The sequence below is a fragment of the Pan paniscus genome, chromosome 18 (assembly GCF_029289425.2).
Source record: "Pan paniscus chromosome 18, NHGRI_mPanPan1-v2.0_pri, whole genome shotgun sequence".
In the NCBI taxonomy this organism is placed as follows: Eukaryota; Metazoa; Chordata; class Mammalia; order Primates; family Hominidae; genus Pan; species Pan paniscus.
Window position 1 is genome coordinate 98,545,801 of NC_073267.2, and position 14,884 is coordinate 98,560,684.

Sequence of the window (14,884 nt, forward strand, 5' to 3'; positions counted from 1 at the left end):
GAGGCCGAGGCAAGCAGATCACGAGGTCAACAGATCAAGACCATCCTGGACAACATGGTAAAACCCCGTCTCTACTAAAAATACAAAAATGAGCCGGGCGTGATGGTGGCTGCCTGTAATCTCAGCTACTCGGGAGGCTGAGGCAGCAGAATCGCTTGAACCTGGGAGGCGAAGGTTGCAGTGAGCTGAGATCGTGCCACTGCATTCCAGCCTGGCCAAAGAGTGAGACTCTGTCAAAAAAAAAAAAAAAAAAAAAAAAAAAAGGCCTGTGCCCCCTCCTCCCTGTTCTCTGAGGGGGATGCCTGCCGCAGCCCTGGCTCAGTCTTCATGTCACCCCCTTGCAAATGTGCGAGCTCCTGAGGCCGCAGGCTGGGGTGGGCCACGGCAGGGCCAGCCTCCCCTCCAAACACCCACGGGACACGTGAGTGGAGGCACATGGCTTCCAGCTGGCCCCAGGGGTGCCTGGAAGACTGTGTCAGCCTCTGGAATGTGAGGCAGCCTGTCTGTCCACCCAGAAGCTTCTGGCACTCCAGGGAGCTCGAGCTCGCTGTGCTCTGGAAGCAGCAATTACTCCTCCATCTGTCACCAGCGGCTCCAGCCAGCCCTCAGGTCCACGTGCCTCCTTCCTCCTGGGTCTCATTGATTCAGGCTGAGCCTCCCCCTCTGGCCCCCCAGTAACTCCCGGCGTCAAGCCCAGGCCCTCGCTCAGGGGATCTGAGTAGAGGGGAGGCCTGAGTCAGAACAGCCCTCCAAGAGTGGGGAGCCAACGAGGGACCCCCTGAATAAAAACCGCAGAGGAGGTCTGCCCACCTGGCGTGGGGGCCAGGGAGGAGGTGGGCAGGGGGAGGGGCCTTGCCCGAGACCAGAGGTGGCCGGGGGCCGAGGGTTGGCAGGAAGCCAGGCGACTGATGGCCGCAGCACAGACTGCCTCCACGTGGCCCTGTACGGCCTGGCCTCACTAGGGGAAGGGTGAAGACAGCAGCTGGCGCTTCCCCTCAAAAAAACCCTGGGGGCTCAAGGCCACCCCTGAGGTCTCCAGACTCCTAGTGACAGGGCCTGATAGGGAAAAGGCTGACAGGTAGGTCGGAGGAGTGGACAGCAGCTGCCTATTGGGGGTGAGGGGTCCGGCCACCCTGCACCCGGTGTCCTCCTGGGTGGTCTTAGGAAGAGGGTCACTCGACCCCAGCCCTCCAGTGCAGGGCCCCACCGGAGCTTGCTCTGGGCACTTCTGGCCCTGCCGAAAGTCCCCTCAGGTGCCACCATCCCTGACCACCAACACCTCCCTGCAGGTCCCCCGAGTCCCTTCAGCACCGCAAGCCTCCTCCCCGCCACTGCTGACCTTCAGAGATTGGGGCCCCTCCAGGCCTCCCTCTCCCCTGGCTTGGAAGGTCTGTGCCCAGCGATAAGGTCTGGGATGCAGCTCCCAGCACAGCAGGAACCAGTCACCAGGCAGGGCTGGGTGGGCGTGGCCTGAGCTTCTAAGCGCATGACTGTCACCTCCTCCTGGCCTCTGCCTGGGCCCCCTTCCCACCCACAGGATGGCGAAGCCCAGTGACTCCCTAACTAGGCTGTAATAATATAAACTAGAGGTCCAGCCTGGTGATACATGCCTGTAATCCCAGCTACTCAGGAGGCTGAGGCATGTGAATCGCTTGAACCCGGGAGGCAGAGATTGCGGTGAGTCGAGATTGTGCCACTGCACTCCAGCTTGGGCGACAGAGCGAGACTGTCTCAATAAGTAAATAACTAAAAATAACACTATAAACTGGAGAAAGACACCCGTGGGTGCTGAAGGGGAAAACAGGACCCAGCTGTGATAGCCAGGACAGCTCAGGGTCAAGGAGACTCACTCCTGGGCTCCAGAGTCCCCAGCAGCAGCCTGGGCACCTCTGTATGCTGCGTGGAGGAGAAATGGGTGGGCATCGCTGGCCCAGCTGCAGGTCTGAGCGGGGGTCCCAGGAAGCCTGAAAAGGAAGCCGGCAATCCCGCGCTGGACCCATGAAGAAGGGCCGACCAGACAAGGATGGGGCCCAAGGGCAAAGAGACCGCTTGTCTCATGCCACAGTGGCTGGGGAGAGCACTCTTAGGGTACATGGGGTTCCCTGCAGGATTCCGCAAGAAACAGGGCACCCCGGAGCTGGCTGCGCAGGAGCGAACGGTGCCCACATGGTCTAAGATACCTCACCACAGCCTCCTGGGCGCTGAAACCACCCAGGCATTCAGAGATGGTAATGCCAGGCCTGGGAATTAATCCCAGAGGAACCAGTCAAAGGAAGGAAAAACAGGCGCAAAGATAGTGGCTATGTAATGACAGGGCGGTGCTGGGAGGCAGGCTCACTTTGCAGGGACCCAAAGGCACCCACTCCATCCAGCAGACACCCAGGGAGGCCCCGGCCCAGACAGTGAAGACGACAGAGTTCCCGGCCGTACCCGTGACACCCAGGACGTAACGGAGTGAGGGGACCAGGGACTCCGGAGCATGGCAGAGGGGCAGTCCCTGACCCTGACAGGACGCAGACCCTGGGGAGAGGCGTGGCTCCTGGAAGGTGAGCAGGAGTGCCTAGCACAGGCTGGAGCAGGAGGCAGAGGCGCCCACACAAGACACAGAGGATGCCGGGGCAGACCTAGCGGCCAGGAGCCAGGCAGAACAAGGCCCAACACAGGCTGAATGCCACGGCCACCCACAAAGGGAGAGGACGTTCAGTGGCAGGTGGAGCCCCTGACCAGAGCCCCCCAAGAGTGTCCGGGCTTCATCTGAATGAAATGCCTGCTCTTAAAAACACATGGCGGGGGCCCGGCGCAGTGGCTTACGCCTGTAATCCCAGCACTTTGGGAAGCCAAGGCAGGCGGATCACTTAAGGTCAGGAGTTTGAGACCAGCCTTGCCAAAATGGTGAAACTCCATCTCCACTAACAATACAAAAATTAGCTGGGTGTGGTGGTGGGCACCTGTAGTCCTAGCTACTTGGGAGGCTAAGGCAGGAGAATCAGTTGAACCAGGGAGGCGGAGGGTGCAGTGAGCCAAGATCGTGCCACTGCACTACAGCCTGGGTGACAGAGTAAGACTCTGTCAAAAAAAAAAAAAGAAAAAAAAAAGAAAGAAAGAAAAGAAAAAAGACACGGTGAAGGGCAGGACAGGAGTGGCAGCCATGGGTAGGGAGAGCACATGCAGGAGGCTGGCTGATGGCTCCAACAGGTCAAAAGACAAAAGACCCCATCGTTTAAACAGCTGGGAGACTTGAGGAGACTCCTCAGAAGAAGGCAGTGCACACGCAGAGGCAAAGACCCTCGTTAAGCACCCAGGTCATTGCAGATTAAAGCCACGGGAGGCACCAACCAGAGCCAGAGCCTGGCTCCAGCATGCGCAGCACAGGCCGTGGGGCAGTCGGGGCCTCAGAGCCAGGCCCACAGGCTACAGGCTGGGGAGCGCAGGGGCAGTTTCCTTTCAGGTTGAACACGTGCCACCCGGGACCCGAGATCCCACACCGTGGCGCACAGAAGGGACCAAATGAGGCCGGGCGTGGTGGCTCACGCCTGTCATCCAGCATTCTGGGAGGCCGAGGCGGGTGGATCACGAGGTCAGGAGATCAAGACCATCCTGGCTAACACGGTGAAACCCCGTCTCTACTAAAAATACAAAAAATTAGCGGGGCGTGGTGGCGGGCGCCTGTAGTCCCAGCTACTCGGGAGGCTGAGACAGGAGAATGGCGTGAACCCGGGAGGTGGAGCTTGCAGTGAGCTGAGATTGCCCCACTGCACTCCAGCCAGGGCGACAGAGCGAGACTCTGTCTCAAAAAAAAAAGAAGGGATGAGACCCAGGGCCGGGACCTGGTGGCTCAGGGCATTGCCCAGGGCCCAGCTTCCCGTGGAGGGGCCCCACTGCTGCCCCAGCCTTTGGGCAGCTCCTGTGTGCACATCCAGGAGGGGAGGAAGGGGAGAAGCTGTGTGCTCAGGGCATCTGGGGAGGCGAAGCCACGGGAGGTTAACAGAGAATGAACACAGGAGGGAACTGGGGGGCCACACACCAGGGGCAGAGCAGGGGATTTAGCAGACGGGACTGACCGCAGAAGGGCCAGGGCTTGGGGACAGGACTGCGGGGCTGGACCCTGGATCGGGGCGGGCCAGTCTGGTGCTGATAGCCTCTCTGCCACCCACGGCCCCTGAGCCTGTACGTCCTCATGTGTGCAAAAGGGCTGCTGCTGCTGTCTGTCCCAAGAGGGGAATGTGTGTGCTCATGCCCCACCCGGCAGGAGATCTGGGCCCGGCTCACTTCTTGGCAGGGACTAGAAGGAGGGAAGGGCCCGCACCAGGCTGAAGTGTCAGGATTTTCTTCTTCTTCTTTTTTGAGATGGAGTTTCGCTCTTGTTGCCCAGGCTGGAGTGCAATGGTGTGATCTCGGCTCACTGCAAACTCTGTCTTCCGGATTCAAGTGATTCTCCTGCCTCAGCCTCCCGAGTAGCTAGGATTACAGATGCCTGTCACCACACCCAGCTAATTTTTGTATTTTCAGTAGAGACAGGGTTTTGCCATGTTGGCCAGGCTGGTCTTGAACTCCTGGCCTTGGGATCCACCCGTCTCGGCCTCCCAAAGTGCTGGGATTACCGGCGTGAGCCACCATGCCCGGAGGACCTGCTCTTTTAGGAAAAGCACAAGGGTGTGCACCCACCAAGGAGGGAGAAAGCGAAGGCAGCGGAGGCCAGGGCAGAGCCTTACAAGCTGCCCATTGCAGGGTCCTCATTGTCACTGGCCCACAGACACATTGCGGGGTCCTCATTGTCACTGGCCCACAGACACACTGCGGGGTCCTCATTGTCACTGGCCCACAGACACATTGTGGGGTCCTCATTGTCACTGGCCCGCAGACAGGAAAGGAAAAGTAAATCCCCGCTGAGGCAGGGGCAGTGGGATGGACGATGGCTTCCCTTTTCAAAACTCCCTTTCATGTTGCTTTAATGATGTGTCGTTTTAAACGGTACTTTAACCATAAACAGAAATCAAGTAAATGAGGGAGCGAGGGCCGCGTGGTGGCTGAGCTGCATGAAGGCAGACAGTGGGGGTCCCAGGCGACAGATTGCAAACTGCAGGCCTTGGGGGGTCCAGGAGGTGAGTGAGACCAAGACCAGACCTGGGGTCCTTGAAGCCCCTCCAGGGCAGGCAGCCCCAAACCCACGCCTGTGCCTTCCTTCGAGGCTCCTCCCGGGCAGGTGGCCTCCCTAAACCCACATCTGTCCCCTCCTTTGAGGCCCCTCCTGGGCAGGCGGCCTCCGCAAACCTGCGTCTGTCCCTCCCGCATGGCCCTCCAGGTCTCGCCACAGCCACAAGCCTCCGGGAGCTCCTGCGGACCCGGGAATCTGTTTAAGTCACAGTTGAGTTTCATTGTTTTCCCCGGGGCTGGAGGCTTCTAGACACACGGGAGGGAGGGCGGACACACACACCCCGGCACTGCGGGGGTCCAGGACTCCCCTGCCTGATGCCACTCCCGGACCGGTGTGGCTCACAGATGGGCATGGGCCGAGCCCCCTTCCTGCTTTTGGGGGTAGAGCTGTGGCACCCAGAGCCGGCCTTGTTCTTCACTCTTCCTGGGCCCATTTTAGCCGCCCATCCACAGGCAAAGGAAACCACAGGGGGTGGCTGAGGCGGCTGCTGTCCCTCTTTAGCCTGAACCTGAGGAAGGAGAAGCAGCCCCAGCTATATATACCCACAGAAAAATAGTGTGCAGATTGGAGCCTGGTAAACAGCCGGCAGCCAAACCCTGCCGGCCTGTCAGAGGGAGCCTGAAATACTCCCTGTAATTATGCTATTAAAACACACCCGAAAAATTGATCCACCCCACTCGGCAAAGGCTCCTGAGACAACGGCGGGGAATCGGGTGGCCACGCACGTCGGCCTAAGGGGCCCTGGCAGCGCCCGGCAGGACAGCTGTCCACTGCACGCCTCAGAGCCGGCACCCGGGACGGTCAGCGTCCCCATGGGCCCGGCACCAGCAGCTGCCCAGATCCTCACCCGCACACAGGAAGGGTCCCTGCAACCCAGCGTCCACCGTGGAGAAACATGAACGTGAGCAAAAATACGGCCTGCGGTGGGTGTGCGACCCCACACAGAAGGGCGAGAGGCTCGTGTGCCATCCCACACACTGTGAGCCACCCACACACCCAGGCATCCAGCAGCCGCCGAGGCACAAGGCTGTGGCCCAGGGAAGGCACCTGGGGAAGCGGCCGTTCCAGCTGGAAGAGAGACCCAGAGAGCGGGGGCAGGTGGGGTGCATGGCGCGTTCACCAGAGGCTTCCCGCGGGGAACAGGGGAGGACAGAGGTTCAAAGGGTTAAAAAGGGAATTTAATCTGATTTACGACTTCACTTTTTTTATTTTTTTTGAGAGGGAGTCTTGCTGTCCCCCAAGCTGGAGTGCAGTGGCACGACTGTGGCTCACTGCAGCCTCTACCTCCTGGGTTCCAGCGATTCTCCTGTCTCAGCCTTCCCAGCTGGGAATACAGGTGCCCGCCACCATGACCAGCTAATTTTTGTATTTTTAGCTGAGATGGGGTTTTGCCATGTTGGTCAGGCTGGTCTCGAACTCCTGACCTCAGGTGATCCACCTGCCTCGGCCTCCCAAAGTCCTGGGATTACAGGTGTGAGTCACCGCGCCCGGCAAGGGACCCCATTTTGGACGGCGTCGGGGGAGCCCCATTTTCCTGGCACTTGTCACACTTTTCTTTCCCCGCCTGTGCTCAGCATCGCGCTTTGTGAATAAACAGCAATGACCGTGCGGGGCCCCCAGCCTCCTTTCCTGGCTAGCTTGGGAGGGAGAGCAGGGAGCTCCAGCCCCACCCCAACACCCACCTCCACTGGCCCTGAACCAGAACTCCTTGGACTTCTGGCTGCTGCCCAGAGCTCTGTCCCACAGGACCTGCGTGAGAGGATGCATGAATGAATCTGAGTGGTCGGGAATCTGCAGTGGGATGGGCTGGGCTGCAGACACCCCTGGGGACGCGCTGTGTGTGCAGCATGAGGGAGGCCGACAGCCCCACAGGTCCCAAGGAGCCTCTGTGCTCCTGGGAGCTGCCCTGTGTGCTCCAGGACCAGGCAGTGAGTGGCCCCTTCCCCTCAGCTCCATGGAGGCCCAACGGACCCCCGGCCACCGCGGCACGCAGCGCAGCTGGGAAAGCCCGTGTTGCGGGTCTCCTGGCCCCACGACTGTGCGAGGAATTCTGAGCCTTCCGGGGGGGACGGCTGTCCCGCCCCTACCCCCACCCAGCCTGGGTGTGAGATCCAAAGCCCGAGAGACCTGAGACTTGGAAGCGGCTGTAAAGCTTTTACGGTGTCACTTACAGGGGAGGAAACCCAGACCCAGAGAAGGGGGTGAGGGCCCCACACGTTCAGAGCAAGATAGGGTCGGCTGCTGCCTACGAGCCGCCACCAGGTCGGCCACACCTCTGCCTGCCCCCATCCTCCCAGTGACCCTGGACCCCAAGTCCCCTTCAGGTGCCTCGGCCAGCAGGTGTGGGACTCAACCGCCAAGGAGAGGAGAAGCCTTCACCCCGGGCCTGTCCCTTCCCACTAGTGTGATCTTGGGTGTGTGAATTAACTTCCCTCACCCCAGAGTCCTAATCCAAAAAATAGGCTCAACAGCCGCACCCTGAAGCCAGCAGAGGAGCTCAAAGGTCAAGAGCAGGACAGAAGGCAGATGCAGAGGATGTGGGTGGGGGTAGGGGAAGGGGGGTCCCGCCTCACAGTCACCCAGGAGACTCAGGCCTCAAGGCAGGCTAAGGCAGAGAGGGGCAGGGGTTGGTGGGAACAGCTTGCCTTTCAGAAGAACACAGGACACACACCCAGCAAGGGTCTGTCCATGCCAGATGTGTGTGTGGGATACTGTGCTGGCTTCTAAACTGCTCTGTGAGCTAGGATTCTCTACCACAAGGAAGGGCAAACTTGCTTTTGGAACCAGAAGAAAAAGCATATATAAACAAAGAAGCAAAAGTCTAACTGTCAGCCGGGCGCGGTGGCTCATGCCTGTAACCCCAGCACTTTTGGAGGCTGAGGCGGGCAGACCGCTTAAGGTCAGGAGTTCAAGGCCAGCCTGGCCAAAGTGGTGAAACCCCGTCTCTACAAAAAATACAAAAATTAGGTATGGTGCTACACACCTGTAATCTCAGCTACTCAGGAGGCTGAGGCAGGAGGACGGCTTGAGCCCTGGAGGCTGAAGTTGTAGGGAGCCACAATCACGCCGCTACACTCCAGCCTGGGCGACAGAGTGAGCCTCTGTCTTTAAGAAAAAAGAGAAAAAAGCCTAACTGTCTATTTCTAAAATAGCTAAACAGAAGACTAACATTTTGTTGAATTGAAAAGGGGATTTCTGAGGCCAGAGAGGCCAGGAATGGCTTCCTGCAAGATGCGGCTCTCACTGGACCCTGATGACTGCGGTGGCCCCATCTCAGGAGCGGGCTGCAGAGGGCAGATGAGGCCGTCAAGGCCCACGGTGGTTCCCCTTCATCTTTGAGCACCGAAAGCAAATGCACTGCCGAGTCAGCACAGGAGAGACACCGCCCAGGAAGCTGCCTTGGGGCCAGGATCAGAGACTGTGCACCCCCACCCACCCCCAGAGGACACTTCCTCTCTGTGGGACCCTGGCAGCTGGGGCTGGAGCTCCCTGTGTCCTGGGCACCAGTGACCCGCTGCGGGACGACCACCTGCTGTGACCCATCCTCAGCTCCTGGGCAGTCCCTGGCCCCTTCCCCAAACATGCACACATGTGCACACTCACACCTGAAGCCCTTGGTGCTGTAAGGCAGGCCCCACGTTCTCCTGCTGACTCATCCAGCCTCCAGGCCCAGCATGGAGACACAGTGCGCCCCTCTGTCACACCAGGGAGCTGATGCTCAGAAGGGGCCCCCAAGCCACAGAGGAAAGCAGCTCCCACCCTACTCTGCCACAGCCATGCTCTTCCCAGCACCCTCGGATGGGACAGGCCAGGGTTCTGTGCAGGTCCTGAGACCCCGGCACAGGCCTCCAAAGGGTGACTCTGCCATGCTCAGCTCAGAGGGTCCGCACTGCTGAGCAACTGTGAGCCGAGTGCCTGCTGTTCCCCAGCTTCTCGGCCGCCTCCCAGGGGTGGTGAGACCCTGATGGTGACAATGGTCTGAAAAAGGAGGCAGCATCCCTCATGCTAAATGGTGACACTTCTCAGTGACAATCAGCCTGAAGGAGGTGACGCCCAGCTTGCCGACCGTGGGTGTGCCCCTAGGCTGTGCCACGAGGCACCCTGAAAAGCAGAAGCCATATTGTCAGCCCACGTGGGTGTCCCACAGTCAGTGACATGGTGGCTTCTCTCGCAGCAGCTGGCTTTCCGCAGCCCTGTCTAGATTTCCCACTGATAGAACTGGAGGTGCGGTCCCATATTATCAGAATCACAAATGTCCTGCCCTTTGTTTTCTTTTTCTTTTTTGAGACAGGGTCTGTCACCCAGGCTGGAGTGCAGTCATACAAGCATGGCTCACTGTAGCCTCCAACTCCTGGACTCAAACAATCATCCCACCTTGGCCTCCTGAGTAGCTGGGACTACAGGTGCACCACCACCATGCCCAGCTAATTTTTAAATATTTTTCATAGAGATGGGGATCTCTACATCGCCCAGGCTGCTCTCGAACGGCTAGGCTCAAGCAATCCTCCCACCCTGGCCTCCTGAAGCTCTGGGATTACAGGTGTGAGCCATCGCGCCCAGCCCTACCCTGACGTCTCTCTAGAAGAGATGGGCCCCGATCCCCCAAGGCTCCAGCAACACTAGCTGAGACTGCTGAAGCAGGCCCCTGCTCCCTGTGGGTGGGGCAGCTCCCTGCCAGATTTTTGGGTAATGATCCTGCACTGGAGGGGGAGGGTGTGGGGGCCAGGGGCACCCCAGGATGACTCAAACCCTCACCAGGCACTGTCTGAGCCAGCGCAGGCACACACTGACTAATGCCTTCTGAAGGCCTCATTCATTTCCAAAACACGGTAGAATTGCTTCCAGCCAAAGCTCGCCAGAGAGGGAGGGGGCACTCCAAAGACAGCAAAGCCAGTGTCCCACCTCCGGCCAGGCCAGCTGAACCTGCACATCGCGGGTCCGTCTGGAGCTGCCCACACCCCAGGGCCGGAGAGCCTGACTCAGGAGTCCCGGCCAGCAGGCAGCCAGGGTTCTTGGCCGGCTCCACTTCCATCTCCCCCAGGTGACTGAGAGAAAACACTGAGGCCCAGGCCCCACGCCCCATCCCCAGACACAGAATCAGTGTGGGGTATGGCCCGGGCTTCAGCATCTTTCAAATTAAGAGACTTTATGTGGGGCCAGTTTTAGGTTTAAGGAAAGTACCATACAGACAGTCAGTCATCACTATTCTTTAAAAGTTTCATAGAAGACTGACACGTGGCCTGGGTGAGCACCCCTGGGCTACCTCCCCATCCTCCCCAAGGAGGCCAAAAGCAAGAAGAACAGTGATCCCTCCCCCAGATCCCCCACGCGGATAACAATCGAGAAGGCAGAACCCAGGCCCCCTGACCAATGCCCAGGGGGCAGCAAACCACATGTGCCACAGAATCGGGCTCAACACCTGTTTAGGTACAGCCCATGAACTCAGGAGGGCTTTTACATTTAATGGCTGGAAAAATACCAGAAGAAGAAGATTTTGTGACATGAAAATATTTACCATCTGGTCATTTAAAGAAAAACATTGCCAACTCTGCCCAAGGAGCAGCCGCCATCTGAGAAGGGGGGCATTCCCTGCAGGGAGGACACCCGCTCCCACTCAGACACAAGAGGAAACGGAACGATCGGTGTGAACGGGACGTTTCAGAAGCTTTCCTGTTTCCCTCTCTAAGGCCTGTCAGCTCTAGACTCTGCCTCTGTGCCAGGCTGTCCTGCTTGTTTTCAAGGCACAGGAAGGAACACAGCCGGGCCCTGTTTACGGCCCATCTGACCCTGCACTGGGAGCAGGTCCCAGGCTGCCCAGTCCACACAGGGCTGACCGCACTGAAGAGAGTTGCTCAAAACCTCTCCTCTCCAGCCTCAATGGTTTTCATTGATTCCTGTCTAGAAAATCTTCCCCAAGTTTCACCACCTTTCTGTGCGACCGATCAAAACGCAGTCTGTCTGGGAGCCTCAGGCAGGCGGCTCTAGATCCCCAAAGCTAGCGCTGGGCGAGCTCCCACCTGGAGCGAGGCAAGGGCTCCGAAAGGGCTTTTAGAATCAAAAGGCCCCACCTGCCGTGTCCATGGCGGACTCCCAATGCAAACCATCCCACTTGTCCGTGGGTTAATTCCATCCGACTGCTTCGCAGCTCAATCACACGTGGGGAGCCCCCGGGCGGAGGGCGCGGGCCCTGGGTCCCGGCTAGGCCAGGGTCAGGGAAGGGTAGGGGTGCCAGGCCGTGCAGCACCAAGCCACCCGGGTGTGCTTCGCGAAAGGGGCACCACTGCCCGGCAAGCAGGGAACACAGATGCCAGGACTGGGGACCCCTGCCCCGCCCTGACACCAGGCCACAGCCTCCGGGGGTGTCCCCTCCCCCAGACCAGGGCAGAGGCCGGCCCCGGCCCCTGCGAAACTGAGCCCAGTAGGGCAAGGGAGGACCAGGGAGGAACCCACACTATTTTTTTCCAAAGTGTGGGACCGCCTCAGTCCGGCAGAGGGGGGTGCAGTGGTGAGCGGGGCTGGGCCCTGGGCACGGACGTTCGTTGGGCTCGGGAAGCTCCAAATTAAACAGCTCCAGGCAGGAAGCCCGCCTTCTCCCAGATTGTCAGGAAGTCCTGATGCAACTTTGCGCTTTTTTTTTTTTAAACCCGAAAGAGAAAAAGAGATTCGTGCTCCCCTCACCACCGCTGCGGCCCTTCCCACCGGGGCAAACACCGCCTCGCCCGGCGGCCTCCTCTCCGCAGCGCCCCGGCGGAGACGCCAGCCGCGCTATCCCCGGCGCTCGCTCGACCGCCCCCGTGGGCACGCGGTGCCGTCTCCCCCAGCCGCCGCCGCCCTTCCAGCCCGGCCCTGGGACAGCAGCCCCGCCGCCGCCTGGCGCGCTCATGCTTCAGGAATGCGGGCGCCCGAGTCGCGCGTCCCTGGGAATTTCCGCGCCCGCTCGCCCGCAGCCCTCGCCCCGGCCGGCGTCGTCCGGTGTCCAGGCCGTGGGGAGCCGAGACGCAGCCCCCTCCCGTCGCCCCCAGGCGCCCGCCCCCCACTCACCAGCCAGCAGCGCGCAGGGCAGCAGCAGCCAGTACAGGACCGCGCCGAGCACGTGCGGCTCCATGGCTGGAGGGCCCAGGGCCCAGGGCCCGGCCCAGACCGAACGGACGCCGCGGCGCTATGGGGCGGTGCGGGGGCCCCGGGGCCGGCGCGCCATGGCTGACCCGCGGGGACCCGCGCGCCGCCTTCTCCTCTTCCTCCTTCTCCTTCGGCCGCCCCGCCGGTGCCGACGTCCCGGGCCCGCGCTCGCTCAGGCGTCCGCCCTGCCCCTCGGCGGAGCGTAGCGCTCAGCTCACTGGGGCCGAGCTGGGCCGGACGGCGGCTCCCGCCCTCCTCCGCCCGCGGGCCTTTATAAGCTCGGCCCCCGCCCGCCCTCCCCGGCGTGCCCGCCTCCGCGCTTCCCCGACGGCCCGGCGCGCCCAGGCACCCCCTCCGCTGTCCCGCGCGGCCCGTCCCGCCTCCGGCCCGCCCTGGTGCGTTGGGGCCTGGAGACCCCCGACTGGCGCTGGCCCGGAGCGGACCCCTCCCCTCCCGCAGTCTTGGCCCCGCGGCTCCGAGCGTGCGCGGCGGTGGGCAGGGGCGCTTCTCGCTGGGTGGGCTGCGGCTGGGGCCCGGGCGCTACATAAGGGGTCCCGGGGCCTCTGGCTCCCCCAGGCAGCACCCCACGCGCAACTGCACCCCGCGTGCCCGAGCGACTTTCGCTTTGCTCCCCGAGGCGCGAGCACGCAGCGCCCCCTGGGGACCGTGGGGAGGCTCGGAGTTCCCGCGGCGGCCGGGCCTAGTGGTCCCGGAGGGAGCACGCGGGATGCTCGGGTCGCAGCAGTGCCGCGATCCGCGTTGGTCTGACGGGAGCTCGGGGGCTGCTCCCAGCCACGCCGGCCACCGCGCGCGGCTTTGCCCGGGTCGCTCTGGCGTGAGACGGTGAGAGTGAGAGCCACGGCCTGTGCACCTGCTGCCGCGGCGCCCTGCCACGGAGAGGTAGGGTCTGAGTCCAGGGTGTTCGGGACCCTCACCCAGGCCATGGCAGTTTGGCCTTCGTCTGCCCTTGAGGTGGGCACAGAAAGAAAGAGGGCGAAGGGCTCTACACCGTTTAATTGGGCTCAGTTCATGGCTCTCAAACTCAGCTGCGTAAGGCAGGGAGTGGAGCTGAGGGGACTGTGGCCACTGAGCCTCAAGGCACTGGCAACTCATGAGAGCCCAGCACAAGCCCACACCCTCCAGCTCAAAAAAAAAAAAAAGATGGCGGGGCAGTGGCTCAGGCCTGTAATCCCAGCATTTTGGGGGGCTGAGGCAAGGGGGTAGGGGGTCGGGGGATCTCTTGACGTCAGGAGTTCGAGACCAGCCTGGCCAACATGGTGAAACCCCGTCTCTACTAAAAATACAAAAATTAGGCCGGGCGCGGTGGCTCACGCTTGTACTCCCAGCACTTTGGGAGGCCGAGGCGGGTGGATCACCAGGTCAGGAGATCGAGACCATCCTGGCTAACACGGTGAAACCCCGTCTCTACTAAAAACATAAAAAATTAGCCGGGCGTGGTGGCGGGCTCCTGTAGTCCCAACTACTCGGGAGGCTGAGGCAGGAGAATGGCATCAACCCAGGAGGCGGAGCTTGCAGTGAGCCGAGATAGCGCCATTGCACTCCAGCCTGGGTGACAGAGCCAGACTCCGTCTCAATAAACAAACAAACAAACAAAAATTAGCCGGGCGTGATGGCAGGCGCCTGTATTCCCAACTACTCAGGAGGCCGAGGCAGGAAAATCGCTTGAACCTGGGAGGCAGAGGTTGCCGTGAGCCGAGATCATGCCATTGCACTCCAGCCTGAGTGACAAGAACGAAACTCCATTTAAAAAAAAAAAACCACCCAGAAATGGAGATTTTCATGGGAAGTCTAGTGTTTAAAGGCTGATATAGGCCGGGTGCGGTGGCTCACGCCTGTAATCCCAGCACTTTTGGAGGCCGAGGCGGGTGGATCACGAGGTCAGCAGATGGAGACCATCCTGGCTAACACGGTGAAACCCCGTCTCTACTAAAAATACAAAAAATTAGCCGGGCGTGGTGGCGGGCGCCTGTAGTCCCAGCTACTCGGGAGGCTGAGGCAGGAGAATGGCGTGAACCCGGGAGGCGGAGCTTGCAGTGAGCCGAGATCACCCCACTGCACTCCAGCCTGGGCAACAGAATGAGACTCCATCTCAAAGAAGAAAAAAAAAAAAAAAGGCTGATTTACTTTCTCTGCAAGTCTCACCCTCTGGTCAGGCTTTGAAAAGTTGCTGCAGAGGTGGGGAAGTCTGGGAGCTTGCCCTGCAGATGGACTTGCAAAGGTAGAGGATGTATGTGTCCTAGAATTGTTAAAGCAGCAAAAAGCAGAAAAACTCTGCCCACAGAAGCTTGTCAAATAAATGATAGTGTGTCTCACAGTGGAGTGCTACACAGCAGGTAAAAAACAGAATCCAGCTAGGTGTTTCGTATCAACGTGAAGCTAAGATACAATGGCACTCTGTAGCAGCGGTTAGAGAGAATCCCGCCATTGCTCTGTTATCAAGGAGGAACAATTGCTAAGTTACAGTGCTAACAATTGGGAAAAGCAAGCAGCTACACTCAGGGCCACGCTCACCCACTTGGGGTGGGAGGGAGACCTGGTCTTCACCTATACCGTTTGGTGCTGTTTTAATATTTTGCTTCATACATAATT

General features: G+C 60.2%; 1 protein-coding gene across 2 annotated transcripts in view; it reads right to left on the bottom strand.

Annotated features, from left to right (window-relative positions):
- Positions 1-12,524, bottom strand: part of PIEZO1 (piezo type mechanosensitive ion channel component 1 (Er blood group)) — a 69,765-nt gene extending 57,241 nt beyond the window's left edge. Inside the window, exon 1 of one of the 2 annotated variants that reach the window (XM_034940908.4) lies at positions 12,197-12,524. In XM_034940908.4, the coding sequence (XP_034796799.3) occupies positions 12,197-12,260 (64 nt within the window). In that variant the 5' untranslated portion in view covers positions 12,261-12,524. The remainder of the gene's footprint in view (positions 1-12,196) is intronic. The other variant, XM_055100529.2, reaches the window with a different exon arrangement.
- Positions 12,525-14,884: the final 2,360 nt, after the last annotated feature.